Raw genomic sequence first — 16,633 nt, forward strand, 5'->3', positions numbered from 1 at the left:
CATATTTTCTAATCTCTGTTCATTTCTATTATAAAAGACGTTAGCATGATCACCGTTCTCCATTCAGCAAAATTATATCTTGACCAAGGGCTATACACTTCATATAATGTTAACTATATTACGCTATACATTCCAAGTCTGTTAAAGTCTCACAAAAGCTTTGCGTGAGGAAGATTTGAGCTGAAATTTAAGTCGTTACTGACTGAGATTTGAGAGCTACAGAGGTGAAAAATCTCCATTGACATCACCTCTGCTTTTCAAATGCGTCACGGATTGAACGAGGGGAGGTTTTTTTTAGCGAAAAGCTATCGTGTAACACTTTCATAGTACGTTTTTTTGTTAAGACCAAAAGGCCCCTGGTCAGTATTTGCATTTGTGGTATGAGAGAGTATCAGGTATCATTTTTCTGCATCGGGTCAGCTTTGCCTTAAAGCTCACATTGGAACTGAATATGTATATATTCTGGTTCGCGAGGTGTGTATTTATATTATCGAAGGATACTTGAATAAAAATAGTTCCAAAGCTGTATTGCTGACCTCAAAGAGACTCCTGAATAAGACTCCTTGAAGTAGTGGGTCTCAATAAATCATACCGACAGTCGGTTTATTTTTTGGTGTTGGTTTTTATTGGTTAGGTCATCCAGCTACCTTACCTTTCAATTATCTTAAATATATAATTTACAGGGGAAAAAATACAGATAAATTAAAACATTAAAAGTTACTATATATTCTCAGTGTCAACATTATTAAGCGTCTGTAATAACACTGCAACACCATTCACCAAAAGAAGAGAAATCACTAATGCGTTCGATCTAATGTTTCAGAGCACAACGTGACGGTCGACAATAGAGGTACAAACACATCCGCTATGTGGTTAACTGACAGATGAGTCGATCCTGTTCCCAACCACAGAGCAATCGCGCAGTCCAAAAGAAACGGGAGTGAAGTGTTACACGGCGCGAGGTGACGCAGGGATCCTAGTATCCAAACGTGTTTTCTCCACTGTAGGCCACATACAAAAAGCCATCTTCGTCTTTTTCTTTTTCGTAGAGCTGCCCCATAGTCAGACTGAAACGACAACGGAGATTGCGAGCAGAAATAAATACGTGAACGTGTTAAACGAACGAATGCAAAGATCACTCTGGGAGATTTGGGAGAAAGTGGAATACCTCTGAACAGTTTAACCCGAAATGAAAAAAAAAACCTGTTCACTTCCGTAGCCTGTTTGGCGTCTGTAAGCGGAAGCCCCAAGCTAAAGCGCGTCAGGCGAGTTTATTTGAGATGGCAGGTGGAGGAGGCAAATAGAGATTATTTAGAAATGGATGGAAAAAGAGGATGTCGGGTGTGACCTGCGGCGTCACGGGAAAACGTTTCAGCTGGAACTCCTCCCCTTTCAGATCAAACCTGATTCCGTATCTTCAGCTGCCAGGCACAATCACAGCCCTATAGAGTTTCACCAACTTGAATGTTGCGTTCAATTCAAGCTAATCTACATTGTGAACGTGTTTGCTGTATAAGGAAATACTAGACTAGTTTTAGTAAACGGAATTCCTATAGTCATTGTCCTATTGCTTCCTGGAATATTTGCCGTGGGATACGTGGGTAGAAGTTTTCAACACCTCCTTGAGATTTATTCGATACGCATTTAAAAAGATCACGCTAGCAATGCTCTTGAGGGGCGTGGATCGCTCAATGCCGTAGATCTGGCCGGAGGAGAACCGCACACTACTTTGCCCGTTTAATACTCGGCACGATCTACATCATCAAAAGCGCTACGTAAATAAGTGTTACAGAACGTCACCACCGTTACGGTATGAAGGCGTACTGGCTTCAGGTGCTTTCACGTCGTAACGATCATCACATTTCCACACAATCAATCCCTCAACCCCTACTGATCTGAAGGCCGACAGATGACTCCTAGAATTTGTATTTTGTAATCATTTTAAGAAAACAGAACATTTCTTTTGGATAAAATACGTCATGAAATGTAATCGAGCAATTGCAGCTACAATTAGCTTGAAGTTACACATTTGGAGAATAATTCAACACACACAAAAAAACACATCTGCTCAGTGTTTTCTCTGAATTTGAACAGACGCTAGCGTGCTTGTTCAAATGAAGAGAAAACATTTAAAAGATTTTAGGAACGCGTTCATGCGTTTGGACCGATAGAGCCGTCAGAAGCTTCAGATTATATTTAAGCTTTTAACCTCTGGCAATTCAGTTTTGAAAACTCGCCTTCATTTTCTTGATGAATACGATTTGTAAGAATCATAGACCCTTTGTTGTTATTTCAGCGATTACTTATACGTCGGTATTAATAATTCAGCCAATGAAAAATCCAGGCTGACCTACAAAAATACATCTTTTCCATCACGTCAGCCTCATTTCGGTCACATTTAAATATGGATGTTCTAACACTGTCGTTGCTTTACTGTGACCATGACATATAATTTTGGTGCTAACTGACGGTTAACCGATTTTAACTAGCAGACTCAATATCAACATTGTTAAGTCCAGGTGAGTTAAATACTTTTTATAGGCACTCTGGATTCCTTGTGATAAATAAAGCACGATCTTACCTGGACTGAGGGACAGTTTTGTCGACGAAAAGGAATATGGCTTTTTCAGAAGGCAGCTGGATCCGCTTTCTGATGATCCACATGAACTGGGCCACTGTGATGTCGGACGGGACCAGATACTTTCGCTTGTCAATGTCCACGATCTGCGAACCAGATACTTTCTCTACAATAACCTGATAAACACACAAAAAAAGCAAACAAAAGGCAATCGCGTGTTATAAATAGGCACTTTTTAGAGACGATGTGGTTTGTTCGCAAGTATCCGTCAGCCTTTAATCGAAAGCTAATGCACTCCAGCACCATAGATAGCACTAGCTGCAATACGCGTTCAAGTTCGACAATTATTTTAACAATAAACATGAAAAAAGGAAACACAGACACAAGATATTAAAGTGAATTTTGAATGGCGGGATCACAGCTGACAGCAAAAACCAATTTTCTATATACTAAATATTGTGTATATATATACTAAATACTGATTTATCATTGCACAAATTTATACCCGTCCCATCAGTTCCTTAAAAGGATCTGCTACTTCAAACACTTCCAAAACATAGATGGAAAAACTATTTTAAATACATCAATTATGTTGGGGGGGTGCCAATATTTTTGTCCATATAGCGTATATACAAATCACTGGTGTTTGTGATGAGTTTTCGGCTTTAAATTCACACCAGCCCAGTCACGTTCTTCAACGCCGACTGTAATTCTTTGAAACGCAAGACAAAAAAAACGTGGATTACGTTCGTAGTTCAAAAGCTCATCCGCAAGCGTCGATGATTTAGGCCTGTGCTCAATGTGTGGAGAGGAGAAAAAGACAACAGCCACTTGACATCCGTCTTCAATGCCGATTCAAGATCCTTTAAAGTTTACTGCCGATTAGCAAATAGCTCTCAGTGCATTAGTGCCATCAAATACTGACATCTAATCGATTTAGAAGTATTTATTGCGGGATGAAGAAAAACCTGACACACCGTCCAAAGGAAAAAAACTTGCAAAACATTTATGTTTGATGGGAAAGGGTCTTTAGACCTGCTGTTGTATAATGGGCAGATGATAAATAAAGATGCTTAATAATTTGGATTCTACTTGATATAATCATTTGATGGTTTTCTTTAATTGTCCTTGACAAACTTTTTTTTTTTTTACTATGATTTTATATCATACATTTCGAAATAGTGAAGGCCATGCCCATATTGAATTGTTCATATCCATACTCACAGGAACTCTGTCTGGGTACTTGTTGCGGATTTTGGCCGACTCCACACACCTGTGCTCTAAACGACGGATGCAAAAAGACATCATTAATAATAATAATAATATTCATTAGCGAGTGTGGATTCTTACTAGTCATACTCATCCACATTATTTTGAATAAGTATAAAGAGATTAAGACTAAACACAAGCACACGCATTATTCGCCAGTGTAACAGTGTTACTTTGAAAATGTAATAGGTTACAGACCCTCTTTAAAGCTATAATAATTGTATTCACTTTTTTTTTTATCACTAACTGTAACGGATTACAATTACATTTATTTTGTAATTACATTACGTAATTTAGTTACATGTAACTAGGTACTAGTTACCCCAAAACAAGCTCAGTTACCAACTATTTATACACATTAGACACGTGAATATTTCAAATTCACACATTAATGGTATATGTAGGTACGTTTGTAAGCTAACCGTGACATGCTAAAACGAAACAGTGTTATCAAACGCCAATAAAAAAAAAGACAAAACCGGCTACCGGCTCTGCTACGGCGTGGTGTCGGTTTGTTATCGTATTAATGTCGTTATTACAGGCATCACACAACAGGCCCAACATCCGCAAATAGATAAAGCGGGTCTTCTCGGATCCCAAGCCGAGCTAGATCGAGTCAGCAGGCGAAAGCCTCAGACTGACAAACAGATCAATAATTACTCGCATCTGACAGGCCGTTGTTGATAATAACGTGACATTTTCGATGAGTTACCCAGAGAATGGTCCTCTTTAAACATCCATTTCATTTTTGCAGAGGTATTGCTCGAGGAGCGACCCGTTATCGGAAATATCTGGTGATTCGAAGTCAATTAAATCAAAACTAAAAACGTCAACAACGTATCAGCAGCAAACGTTCGTCTTCGGACGAGCCGTAGTGACGTCACCGCACGAGCGCGCTTGCGTCATGGCGGGCTGTACCATTCGGTAGATTCCGGGGTTGTTTTCATGCGCGAGTATATTTTGCAATAAACTGTTTGTTATTCGATAACGGAAACCGAGTGATTAAACGCGTGGTTTTTGTTCGTAAACACGCTTTAGAGTAATTCATATCTAATAATGCAACATGCTTTGAACCGGGCCTAGCTTCGCGCTGTTGCTATGGTGAGCGGATGACGCCGCGCCACCGGAACAATCGGCGTGCGTGTTGTTCGTTTGCTAACTAACGCACAAGTTTTGACTTTATTTGATTTTTTTCCCCCCGAAAAGCGTTATAGTGCATACCAAGTAGCTTTTTGCAGTTGCTGGTGAATGTATCTGACAGTGCACGCCGGGTATACAAGCGCTTAGTGGTTTTGGAGTTAATACTTACTGCGATATTTTTTTAACAACGATGGCTTTTTATGACGTTTACACTCATCCCGCCGTAATAAGATACAGAACACGCGTCTGCACCAGAGCAACGCTATTTGTGTGTGTGGTTTTATGCCTCACGTATGTTTCACCTCTTCTGGTGGCTTACAGAAGTCAGGGTAAGGGGCCTGCGTTTTATTCCAAGCCAGTTATTTCCGAATGCTAAAGGTCGCGTGATTTATATAAAGCGAATCTGCTTTGTGAACAGGTTTCTGGCTGAAGAGGAGCACATACGAAGAGCAAGCATTTGTTCAGTTCCAGTATGAGATGATTGTGATCGGAGCAACCGACGCGGCAGGGAGTTACGTAGCGTGGAGCACGTTTCCCAACTTTAATCGACTGATAGGAGATAGTTTGCGCATCCCAAATGTCTCTGTAAGAACGAAACCGTTTGAAATGTTTGATTATATATTAATCATATGTGACCACAAAACCAGTCATAAGCGTCTTTTTTTAATCAATGATCTGTGGTTTGTTAGGATAGGACAATATTTGGCCACGCTAGTTACTATTATATTTAGATAATAGAACTATTTATAAACATTTAATTGGAGGGTGAAAAAAATCTAAATATCGAGAAAATGCATATTACTAATAATTTGGACAACTTCAAATTTTCTTGGACATGGAGGCCATCAGCCTTTGACACAGTTGAGGTGTTAATGGAGGCCCAAGTTGCCTTGATATTGGCCTTCAGCTCGTCTGCATTTCAGGGTCTCTGTTCGCTCCTTTTCCTCTTTTGACAATACTACATAGATTTTCAATGGGGTTTAAATCAGACGAGTCCGCCGGCCAGTCGAGTACAGTTATTCCATGGCTATTAAACCAAATCCTACAGGAAAATAAAATCATCATTTCCAAAATAGCATACTCTAAAATTTCCTGGAGTGGCTTGACGCATGGAATTAGACGCCTGTAGCCCATGTCATTGCTATAAATATACCTGTGATACTTCTGACTGGTTTAATGCTCAAGGATCACATATTAACGCATGGTTTGTTTATTATTCAGGTACAGGAGAAGGACATTGACCAGGATGGGAAATCTGACCTCCTTACTCTCCAAATTGATATCCCACTCAAGCCAGAAGAACAGATGTTCAGCATTCAGCTTCTCCTCACTTTTTCATACCAGCTGTTTGTGTGTATTCAGTGCATTCGTAAACGCCACAAATCACTCTCAATTGTTCAGTGTTTATATCTTTCTCGATTTCTCCGTATCTACGTTCGTCTAGCGAATGTCTACGGTCGTGATGCAGACGCTTGCCTTTGCGCAGCATTCGTCGGCTGTGCCAGGATCCCAGCTCTTCATCTCCGGAGACCTGAAGCTAAACCAGCGAACTCCTCTTCCTCACCGAGGTTTGCATACTGCCTACAACGTGAGTATAACCCAACAGCCCCAGCGTATGACCTTCATGTGCAACAATCCACTCACTGCTGGAAATTTTTTTGCTGAAAACCGGTTTGACTCGCAAAGCCGCAATGTCGTCAAAAGCATGTCGACAGGAAGATCAGAAGAGGAATTATTTGGAACGTATTTGATTCATGCGCAAATTGTGCTTTGCAGAAATACACACATTAATTTTTTATTACATTATTAGGTATCCCCGATCGATGCGTCCAGCCCGTTTGCAAGTACATATGACCTGGCCAACATCGTTAGACTCTACCAGCAGAGAAACCGTAAGATAAGGAACATGTTTATCGTTACGAATATGTTCTGAACCTCTCTCAACTTCCGTGTTTTCACTTCATTGCTTTCAAAAAGGCAGAGATTTGCATATGCAGCACGTATTTATTCTTGAATGCTCCGAGCTTATGTCCTCGTTAATTCGTCACCTGCCGCACCTCTGTTTCTTTGTTACTGAGCATTAAAACCTCATTTGTCGAATTTCCGTCAATGTCAGTGAGCGCTCGCCTCTCCGGTGTCGTTCCCGTGTGGACGCTGGGCAGAGCGGCAGATTCTCCGTTCCAGATCAATGCCCAGATCAACTATCCAGTGGAGACCATTACATATCCTTTACACCTACCTGTGCTTTTTAGATATATGCGTTATGTATACGAAGGCATTTTTCTTCTGTGGAGGTCAAATAAGCTAAATAGAACACGTTTTTTATGCTTCATGCTTTGTTACTAGCATCAGCCGCATGGTCTGGAATAAATTCCCAATACTAAAAACCATTTTGCTTAAAAAAACACAACAGGAAATTGTTGCTTTTTAGTTTGTGGCTCGCAGCCTCTCACAAGCACGCAGAGACACATGAAGTAACTTTTTTGACTTCCTGACTTCTGCGCATTCCTAGACGTTTGATTTTTATTATTTTGAGTTTAATTTCCTTGACTGGTTTTTCTACTTATCAGCCGGGCTTCTGGGAAACCATCAAGTTTGCCTGGATCCAGTATGTCAGCGTCCTGCTCGTATTTCTTTGGGTTTTCCAGCGCATCCAAACATTCGTCTTTCAAAACCAGGTTTTACCAACCACCACGGTGCAGCCGTTCAAACAGCACAGCTCCTGAGATTTTTATGATTATTGTTATCGTAATTTTTTTTATCGTACAATTATCAGGACCTCAATTTGCCGTCAGGATCTAGCGCTAGTGGTTTTTTCTTCTGTGTACATAGTCAGCTTTGTTCAGTTCAAGTACATTCATGAGTAATTCCCACCAGGATGCTTGTGGAGTCTCTGGTTTTTCTGGTTTTTAAAGCGCTTCAAGTTCTGCCGCATACTGCGCAAAATATGGCTCTGTGGAAATATTTGAACCAAAACCTTAAACAAAGCTTGTGATTAAATTCAGGTTGGATGAAACAACCTCAAAGGTGCTGATGTTTTTAAATCCACAGAAACCGTGAAAAGACCTTGAGGTGTTTATTGAGAAGGACATTTTTATGCATTTCTGATTCCACTTGGAGCATGACTAACGGTCGATGTCTAATCAGTCCTGTGAATCACTTACGTTTCACAATGTCAGCATGGTGTTTTGTAACGTGCTTTCGGTTTGGGTATTTCATGTAGCCGTTCGACAATAAATAACATGATAAACATTATTTGGAAGATCATTATCTGTGGGAAATGATCGAAACAAACAAAAGCACATCACGTGTTTGCCCTTGTCTTCATTTCTATTGGCTCCACAGATACATATATCTAATATCCTCATTGCTAGCTGCTGTATTCTCCTCCGCATCCACCAATGAGATCAAGCACAGGAAGTTTGGCACAATGGACAGGATACAGATGCAATGTTTTCCTGTTTCATCCATCCTTGTCGCGAAAGCATAATGCCTTGTGGAGCTCTTTCTGAGTGTGAATTTACTTTTATATGGCGCATATTTTTAACTAGCGTGTATCCGTTTTTTTTTTTTTTTAATGAAAACTCCGATAAAGCTAGGCTAGCTGGATAACTATGCGCCTTTTCACGGTAGTACACGAAGTTATACCCGTTTTAAATTAGCTTGGAATTATTCTAATGGGAGATTCGTCCACTCTGAGAAGTTCATGTCACGTTAGTGCTCTTCAGAGATCATCTTACAGAAGGCTGCTCGCTGTGACCCCGCCCACCGCCTGCCAATCACTCTTAAAGGCCACGTCTCAAAGTTCCACATTCAGAGTTTTACAACGCAAACCTTTTATCTTCGAATGCCAACGCGTTGCCGAGCAGGAGGTAAGACATGCTTTAATAACACGCCGCACGTTCTATAGCTGCACAGTACCGCATTAATACATGCGTATGTGTTGCGGTGACTCCTAAAATGATCTGTTTGTGACTGGACTGCGACTCACTGCTAAAAAGGATGGTTTGCGAACACGGAGCAAGCCGAGCTTCTTCTATCTCGGTGGATGTAAAGCGTTTGCTTAGACCTAACAAGCGCGGCATTTGAACGCTCCTATTATTGGTAGCTCAAAAGATAAATTGTGTGTGATGTGTCAAAACGAAATTCCCAGCGTTTCCCTTCTTTAAGCGTTAGACGCGTTCAGCGTTTTGGGGGCATCCCAGCGCAATCCGAGCGTTCCTTATGATGGTGCCCGTTTAGTCAGTTTACTAGGTTTAGCATTGCACACGGCACATTTTGTGTGTATCGTGGCCGTTTGAGCCTAAAGTCTCCTTTTTTAAAAAAAAATTAAATATTTCGACTACCAGTTGGGTTAAACACACAAATGAAATCTGATCACAGCGCGTTTCCCACCTGTTTCTCAGTCAGGTGTGCAACGATCTTAAAGCGACAATTCACCAAGAAGCGCTGTCATGGCAAAATCTGGTATGATGCACCGATTTTTATTTATTTGGAAACACGCTACATTGGTTTGTGTATCATGTGATATCTGCAACGTTTTTTGAAACTATATAAAAAACTTTGTGAGGAAAAAACAATCCATATATATATATACATATATATCCAAATATATATATAATATTGTTTTTTAGAACTATGTTTTCCGTTGGTACAGTGTGCATTGCCTTTCCATATCCATTTCATTTAATATCTGTGATTGCGGTGTCCGTTCATAAGCCGGTTGATTTAACGCGAAAACTCGATCTGGGAAACACCATCTTTAAGCTCCGAGAGGAAGATTTCACCGAGTGTCGAGGAGCGCGCAAGCTTCTGTTTTCTTAATGGATTTCTGTTCTGTTTTGCCAGTTTGTAACAAAAGACTGACTGCCATCTGCTGGTTAGAGTTAGTAGGACGGCTCGTTTCTCAAAGGCCATTATTCAAAATGATGCGCGCGAGCGTGTGAATGCGATAAGCTTGATATTTGTAGGCTGTTTTATCTCTTAGATTTTTTTTTTTATGTGGGTCAAGGTACCATTATGGCTTTATTTAAATATACTAAGCTGGTTATAATTGAACTCAAGTTACTTCCCTAAGTACGTCCATTTGGCTCTTGGTGAGTTCCTGTTAGTGGTGATAAGGGGGGCTTAACAGTTCAGAGAGTGTGCTTAAAAATAAATAGTTTATGCATTCATTTAATTTCTCTCTATCAAATTTGTATATACAGTAGCTTAAAAAAAAAGGAACTTTGTAATTTTTCATATGCCACTGTTATTAGTGATCTGGTGTTTATCACGACCAAATGTCCCCACAAGGATAGGAATACTAGTAAATTAATTTTTTTTTTTTTGTTTGTTTGTTTGTTTTCTGTCCCCATGAGGAAAATAGCTAATAAAACATACAGGATTAATTTTTTTTGACAATCTAAATAATAATAAAAAAAGTCCCCTTAAAACATGGAAACACGTGTGTGTGTGTGTGTGTGTGTGTGTGTTGCATTGTGGACCATTTAAAGGATTAATATCGTTCTGTGTGTGTGGGAAAGAGCTGGGGTTAATAGGAATTATTCCCATTATTTTGCAAAACAATGTATTTATTTATTTATTTTGCTGGGTTCTAGGCCATGTTGGGCTTTCAAGAAATGAGGAAGCTGATGTGGCTGCACTTTTTTTTTTTTTAAATCAGGAAGTAAACAAAGGTTACGTTTCTTCCTCCGAGATCAGACCTGAATAAGTGGCAAGAAGAGTGTAATATGTGTACAAATGATAAAATACATGGAAATATACATCTCTCTCTTTTTTTTTTTTTTTTTTAATTTAAATCTCTTTTAAAAATGGGTTACACAGGTCAAACATGACTTTGCCCAAAAATAAAGACCCTGCTCGATGCATGCTTTGCAAGATTCTTCTTTCTGTCAACCATATTTTTATTAGACTATCATGTATTTAATGTATTTAGAACACTCTTATGTGAACTTGTTTATATACAAGCAGCTGCCCTTTTAGACTTGCACTCTGTTAATTTTTAACAGCTTGTTTTCTTTAAACCTTTTTTTTTATTATTATTATTGTTGTTGTTGTTGTTGTTGTTGTTGTTGTTGTTGTTGTACAATTACAAAAGTTAAAACATTCCTCTAACACTAGCTTGCTCTATTCTTTTTCTATTATATTTTCCTTTAAAAAAAAAAATGCTATGTGTATTATGGTAAGCTAACTGAGACTCGTCATGGCACTTTGCATATCATTTGCGTAGAATTTATTTATTTTTTGTCATTGCTTCCCTTGTAAGTCCCTTTTTGGATAAAAACATCTGCTAGCCGTTCAGGTTCATGTTAAAAAGTCTTGTTATACAACTGCTATTTGCTAGTCCTGTCAAGCGATTAATCGTGATTTACTTGCATCCAAAATAAGTTGTAAACAACTTGGATGCAATTAATTGCGTTTGACAAGACTGATTAAAACTAATCCTTAACACCCTGTTTTAAAGCTTTAAGGCAGGGTGCCCGATCCTGCTCCTGGCTATAAAATGTCCTGCAAAGTTCAGCTCCAACTCTGATCAAACAATTGAAGCAACTAAGTAAGGTCTTCAGGATCGCTTGGAAAATTTAAAAACAGGCGCGTTTGGTTAGAGTTGGAGCTGAACCTTGCAGGACAAGTTGATAGCCAGGAGCAGGATAAGGCACTCCTGCATGCTTGGAGCAGCCACTGAAGTATACTTGTGCTTGTTCTTGCAGGTGAATAAAGCAGGCAGTATGCTGCGATGGAGAGTGTCGAAGCCCACTGTGCTGAGTCTGGTATTAATACAGGCGGCTGCAGTGGTACTTCTGTATGGCTGGTACAGTCGTCCTCCATCTCCCAACACGGCCGAGTCCGAGGGCAAGGTGCATGTGCTGCTGCTGTCCTCCTGGAGGTCCGGCTCCTCGTTCCTGGGGCAGGTGTTCAACCAGCACCCAGACGTCTTTTACCTGATGGAGCCCGGTTGGCACGTGTGGACCTCTATACACCAGGCCGGCGCGCGAAACCTGAGGATGGCGGTGCGTGACATGATCCGCAGCATCTTTCAGTGCGACATGTCGGTGATGGACTCGTACATGCCTCAGCCGCGCAACGTCTCCAACCTCTTCATGTGGAGCCACAGCCGTGCGCTCTGCTCGCCGCCTGCTTGCTTCCTCACGGCACGTGACGAGATCAGCAAAGAGCAGGACTGTAAACAGCATTGCGATACGCGAGGCTTGAAGCTCGCAGAGGCGGCGTGCCGAACCTACAGCCACGTGGTTCTGAAAGAGGTGCGCTTCTTCGAGCTGGACTCACTGTATCCACTGTTGCGTGACCCAAGCTTGGATCTTCGCATCATCCATCTGGTTCGTGACCCTCGTGCGGTGCTCCGTTCCCGTGAGCAGTCGGTCAAAGCCCTGGTAAAAGACAGCGCTATCGTCCTTGAGCAGGCCAATGTCCCAGAAAAGGATAAGTCGTACAAGGTCTTGCAGGAGATTTGTCGCAGCCACGTGCGGATTTACGAAACCGCCACTTTAAAGCCTCCCGATTTCTTAAAGGGCCGTTATAAAATGGTGCGTTATGAGGATCTCGTGCGCAACACATTGGCGGAGATCGAAGCCATGTACGAGTTTGTGGGTCTGGAGATGACGGAAAGCCTGCAGGAGTGGATCTACCGCATCACGCACGGGAAGGGCAAGGGCACGAAAAAGGAGGCCTTCAAGATCACCTCACGAAACGCCGAGGACGTCTCCCTGGCCTGGCGCACCACCTTACCCTTCGAGAAGGTCCAGCACATCCAGGAGGTCTGCAAAGGAGCCATGACTCTGCTGGGGTATAAGACGGTGGACAGCGAGAAGGAGCAGAAGCTGCTGGATTTAGACGTGCTCGTCCCACGAGAGCGCTATCAGTTCAGCTGGCTGCCTTCCAAAAGCACAACCGCAAAAGTATCGAAAACATAAAGTACTGTGGCATTCGCCCTGGGTTTTGTTCTCACACAGAAGGAATACTATGAACTCGAGCGTCCCATTGACACGCAGAGAACGGGACGTTCCCCTGTTAGAAGGGACGGTAGAGCAATAAAGCGCTGTTCTCTTCCTTAACACAGCTTTTAACACTGGATGCTGTTTTTGAAGAAATTATGGTCCAATAATGAACTTCAAGATGTATTTATTGACACAGAAACTAGTATGGTGTTTTTTTTTGTTTATGAAAAGAACGTTGCATTTCAAGTTGATGTTGTAGATGCGGTGCGACGAGTCAGTTACTTATTACGGTGGCAGAAAAACACTGGTAACAAATGGAGGGAAACGGGTTAAATCCACGCAATAAGAAAGAAACGTATCGTGTCAAAATAGGATTTTTATTTATTTTTTTAATGTAAATATATCAAATGTACAGTTCTGGTCCTTGAGTCCGATCGGTGGAGCCAAGTTTGAAGCTGTTATAAACATCGCTCAGACATACAAAAACACACACCTTTGTTTACATCTGTGTTTTGCTTGGCACAAATTTGTTATAAATAGATATGCGGTTCATAGGGGACATATTGTATTAATTAAATATTACGCAAACTTGTTCCATTTACCTATGAACTTTGCAAATATTCCCTGGGTTTAAAAGCAGGGCATATAGCAAAATAGATGATTTTTTTTTTTGTGTTCTGTCTCAAGATGGACACCAATAATGTTTTTTTTTTTTTTTTTTTTTTTTTAATATATATAAAGGTGTGTGTCTGTGTGTTTATTACTTAGATGTCCTCATTGAACTATGGCCTAACCCTGGCACGTCTAAGCCCGGTCTGTGATACCAGGCCTGCGTTGCCTAGCTCAGAATCGAAAAGACAAAGTTATTTTTTTTAATTACATTTTTTTTCCCCCATCTAAACTGTGAGATACAGTCTCGAAATTGCGAGAATAAAGCCATAATTGTGAAATATAAACTCAAATTTAACTTTTTTATTTATACCTTTTTTTTGTAGCCTATTTTCTGCCACCAGGTAGGCTCCGCGTACAAAAAAAAACGTGTGTGTGTGTGTGTGTATCTATATATATATCCCAAAAATGCCATTCACTTTTCTACAGATTCACACAGACTCTAAATACATGAAGCTAAATATCTACATCATCTTCACTAAGTAGTTCCTGCTCCCAGAGGCGCAGAGTTTGGCTACAAACCTAATCAAACACCCACGAAGCAGCTTACCAAGGCGCCTTAGGAGCAGGGTTCTAGACCTGGGAAGCAGTCAATATTTGATTGTTATGTTAGTGTTATGCTGTTATACTGAGTTACTGAGTTAGCTTCAGACCCGGGGCTTGTATCGTAAAACAAGTTAACCAAATAACCAACGCTTATTCCAGGTAAGTCAGACTTATTTGAACCCAGTCTGGCTCATTTCACGAAAGATCGTCGTTGTCCATGTTCTTGCTGGATTTAGATTTGAATCCGATTTCGACCAAGAACAAAATGTCCCACAAATGTGCCTTAAATTTTGTAAACAAAAACGCAATTAATTTTGGATGCAATTAATGAGACAGCACTGCTAAACACATTTATTAAAAAAATAAATAAAAATGAATATTATTATTATTATTATTATTATAGAATCATCGCCACTTAAGTTATATTATTTTAACCAAATGAAATAATTGCTAGTATTAAATAATTACTAGTCGTGCTCTATGGGTGTGTGTACATTAGAAAAAAAAAAATCTGGGTGAATTCCTAGCAAAAACTCTTATTGCTAGATTAGTGTACAATTGATTATGCTAGTTATGGGAACACTGTATTATTGGATTTTATGTGAAGATCTCAAGGAGACCGTTAAAAAGCCTACTGTTCAAGTTAGCTTTATTGCTTGGAGAAAAGATTATGGTAATGTTTATTACACGTAAGGGCCAAAAGTGCTGTTGCTGCCAGTTTATAGACCGAGAGAGGCTTATGCATTATATCAGCACGTATGAGAACACTGTTTGCCTCAGAACGTGAATTTATGTTTTGAGGATATTTAGCTATCGTACCCGAACGCAAAGCAGATATGCTCGTTTAAAAACATCTCCCTCAAACCGATCAAGCAATACAGAGTCCTCTTCAACGTTCAGCGTTAGCCGAAGAAAATGAACTTTAGGTGGGCCGATGTTCTGATTATATCCGTTCGAAAATAAAATCCGTCTGCTCTTAGAAACTTGAGAGATTTCCAGATTAAATGATTTGGAGGAATCGGAGGAAAAAAAAACCGTTTTGTTTCTAAAAGTGATTTTAAAAAAAATGATACGCTCAAAGCTTTGAAAAGTGAAAACGTATATACTGATTAGAAAATGGATATTTTTCTATGCCGTATGTGCTTGGTCATCACTAACCAATGTGAAAGAAGTGTTGATGAAGTGTTATAAAGACGCCGCTTCGTGGTTTATATGGGACTTGTTCGATAAACCCGGAGGTCAGATGTTTTGCCGTACTGTGCTACTGCTTTGTCATTTATATAAAAAAAATTCTCTATACACTGGCATTTGGACCCTGATGTAATCAGATGTAAACTATTTTTGCATTGATTGACTCTTTTGTTATGTTAATTGAGAGATTGCCGTTTTATAACGTTACGTCCGATTTCAATATAAGCTGGTATTTCATGGTGTTTATGGTTTGAATCACATTGATTTATATTCAACACATCATGTCTCAAGCAGTGTCTTTAAATCAGTTCAAATGTAAATGAACACCAAGAGTGCTCTGCGATTCCAGTGATTGTTTTCTGTTAATGTTGTGATCAGGAAGGAAGTCTGAAAATGCGTCCATCCTGTTTTCAAAACTATGTGAAATCATTGCGCACATTTAGCTCATTAGTATTTATGCTTGCCTTCAGTACGTCTTCTCTTGGTTTAAATGTTTAATGTTGGTCTTTTGGTTCGCCTGGATTACTGTGAAGTAAAAGTGTTTAGGTACTTCACACGCTTTCTTTGACAACTAATCGTTAAACCTCTGCTGAATTAATAAAAGCTTTTATCTCTCTGCAATAGACCGATATTGTTTTATACCCAGTCAGTTATAATCCACGATAAGAAACTCACCTTGGTTCGTGTCTTCAGATATCCACATGGCGTTTTTTTTTAAGCAGCTGCTTTAAGACCTAGAGTTCATCTCATCCCCTATGAACTGCTCCAGGTTCTCCTGATCTTGCTGCGAGGTGTTACTCCACTTTTCTACCAAGACACCTGCAAGTTCGGTTTCTGGGGGGGATGCATCGACGTGGTCTTGGAGTGTCCAATCGTGCTCCTGGGGATCGACTGTTCAGCTCCAAATCTGGCCAGGAGCGGGACTGGACACCCCCGTTCTAGAACATCAATTGAACACTAACAGTGCGTTCTAGAACATGCATCGATGCTGCAATAACTGCTCACACATCTGCAAGTTCGATTAAGAGACTGAATAAAGGGCGTTGAACCCTTTCATCAAACCAGACTTTGAAAAACTCAAAGTCTGGTTTGATGAGAGGCTTTTGCCTAGAACTTTATTAAATAGAGTTCTAAACCAATGTTAGCGCTGAATGCTGTTGTTCGCCTTCTGTTCAAAGACGTGTAAACCCAATACTTGTATCATCACAATATGCTAGTTACTCTAAAAAAATGGTTACCGATGAATTTCTCTAACAAGAATTATCCAAGCTTTGCTTTCTTA

General features: G+C 40.2%; 3 protein-coding genes across 3 annotated transcripts; 2 read left to right on the forward strand and 1 right to left on the reverse strand.

Moving 5' to 3' along the window:
• Positions 1 to 602: 602 nt before the first annotated feature.
• Positions 603 to 4,728, reverse strand: gabarapl2 (GABA(A) receptor-associated protein like 2). The gene is made up of 4 exons (XM_043228441.1): positions 4,560 to 4,728; positions 3,803 to 3,858; positions 2,582 to 2,754; positions 603 to 1,067 (listed from the first exon to the last, which is right to left on the reverse strand). Exons 1-4 carry the CDS (start codon positions 4,591 to 4,593, stop codon positions 977 to 979), a joined length of 354 nt encoding a protein of 117 aa, XP_043084376.1. The 5' UTR covers positions 4,594 to 4,728; the 3' UTR covers positions 603 to 976.
• Positions 4,729 to 4,790: 62 nt separating this feature from the next.
• Positions 4,791 to 8,242, forward strand: tmem231 (transmembrane protein 231). Its single transcript, XM_043228440.1, has 7 exons — positions 4,791 to 5,316; positions 5,406 to 5,572; positions 6,209 to 6,337; positions 6,432 to 6,575; positions 6,798 to 6,879; positions 7,104 to 7,209; positions 7,551 to 8,242. The coding sequence occupies exons 1-7, from the start codon at positions 5,178 to 5,180 to the stop codon at positions 7,711 to 7,713; spliced, it is 930 nt and encodes a 309-aa protein (XP_043084375.1). The 5' UTR covers positions 4,791 to 5,177; the 3' UTR covers positions 7,714 to 8,242.
• Positions 8,243 to 8,371: 129 nt separating this feature from the next.
• chst6 (carbohydrate sulfotransferase 6) lies at positions 8,372 to 15,972 on the forward strand. Its single transcript, XM_043228435.1, has 2 exons — positions 8,372 to 8,859; positions 11,701 to 15,972. Exons 1-2 carry the CDS (start codon positions 8,665 to 8,667, stop codon positions 12,919 to 12,921), a joined length of 1,416 nt encoding a protein of 471 aa, XP_043084370.1. The 5' UTR covers positions 8,372 to 8,664; the 3' UTR covers positions 12,922 to 15,972.
• Positions 15,973 to 16,633: the final 661 nt, after the last annotated feature.

Source organism: Puntigrus tetrazona, chromosome 25 (genome assembly GCF_018831695.1).
Source record: "Puntigrus tetrazona isolate hp1 chromosome 25, ASM1883169v1, whole genome shotgun sequence".
Lineage (NCBI taxonomy): Eukaryota > Metazoa > Chordata > Actinopteri > Cypriniformes > Cyprinidae > Puntigrus > Puntigrus tetrazona.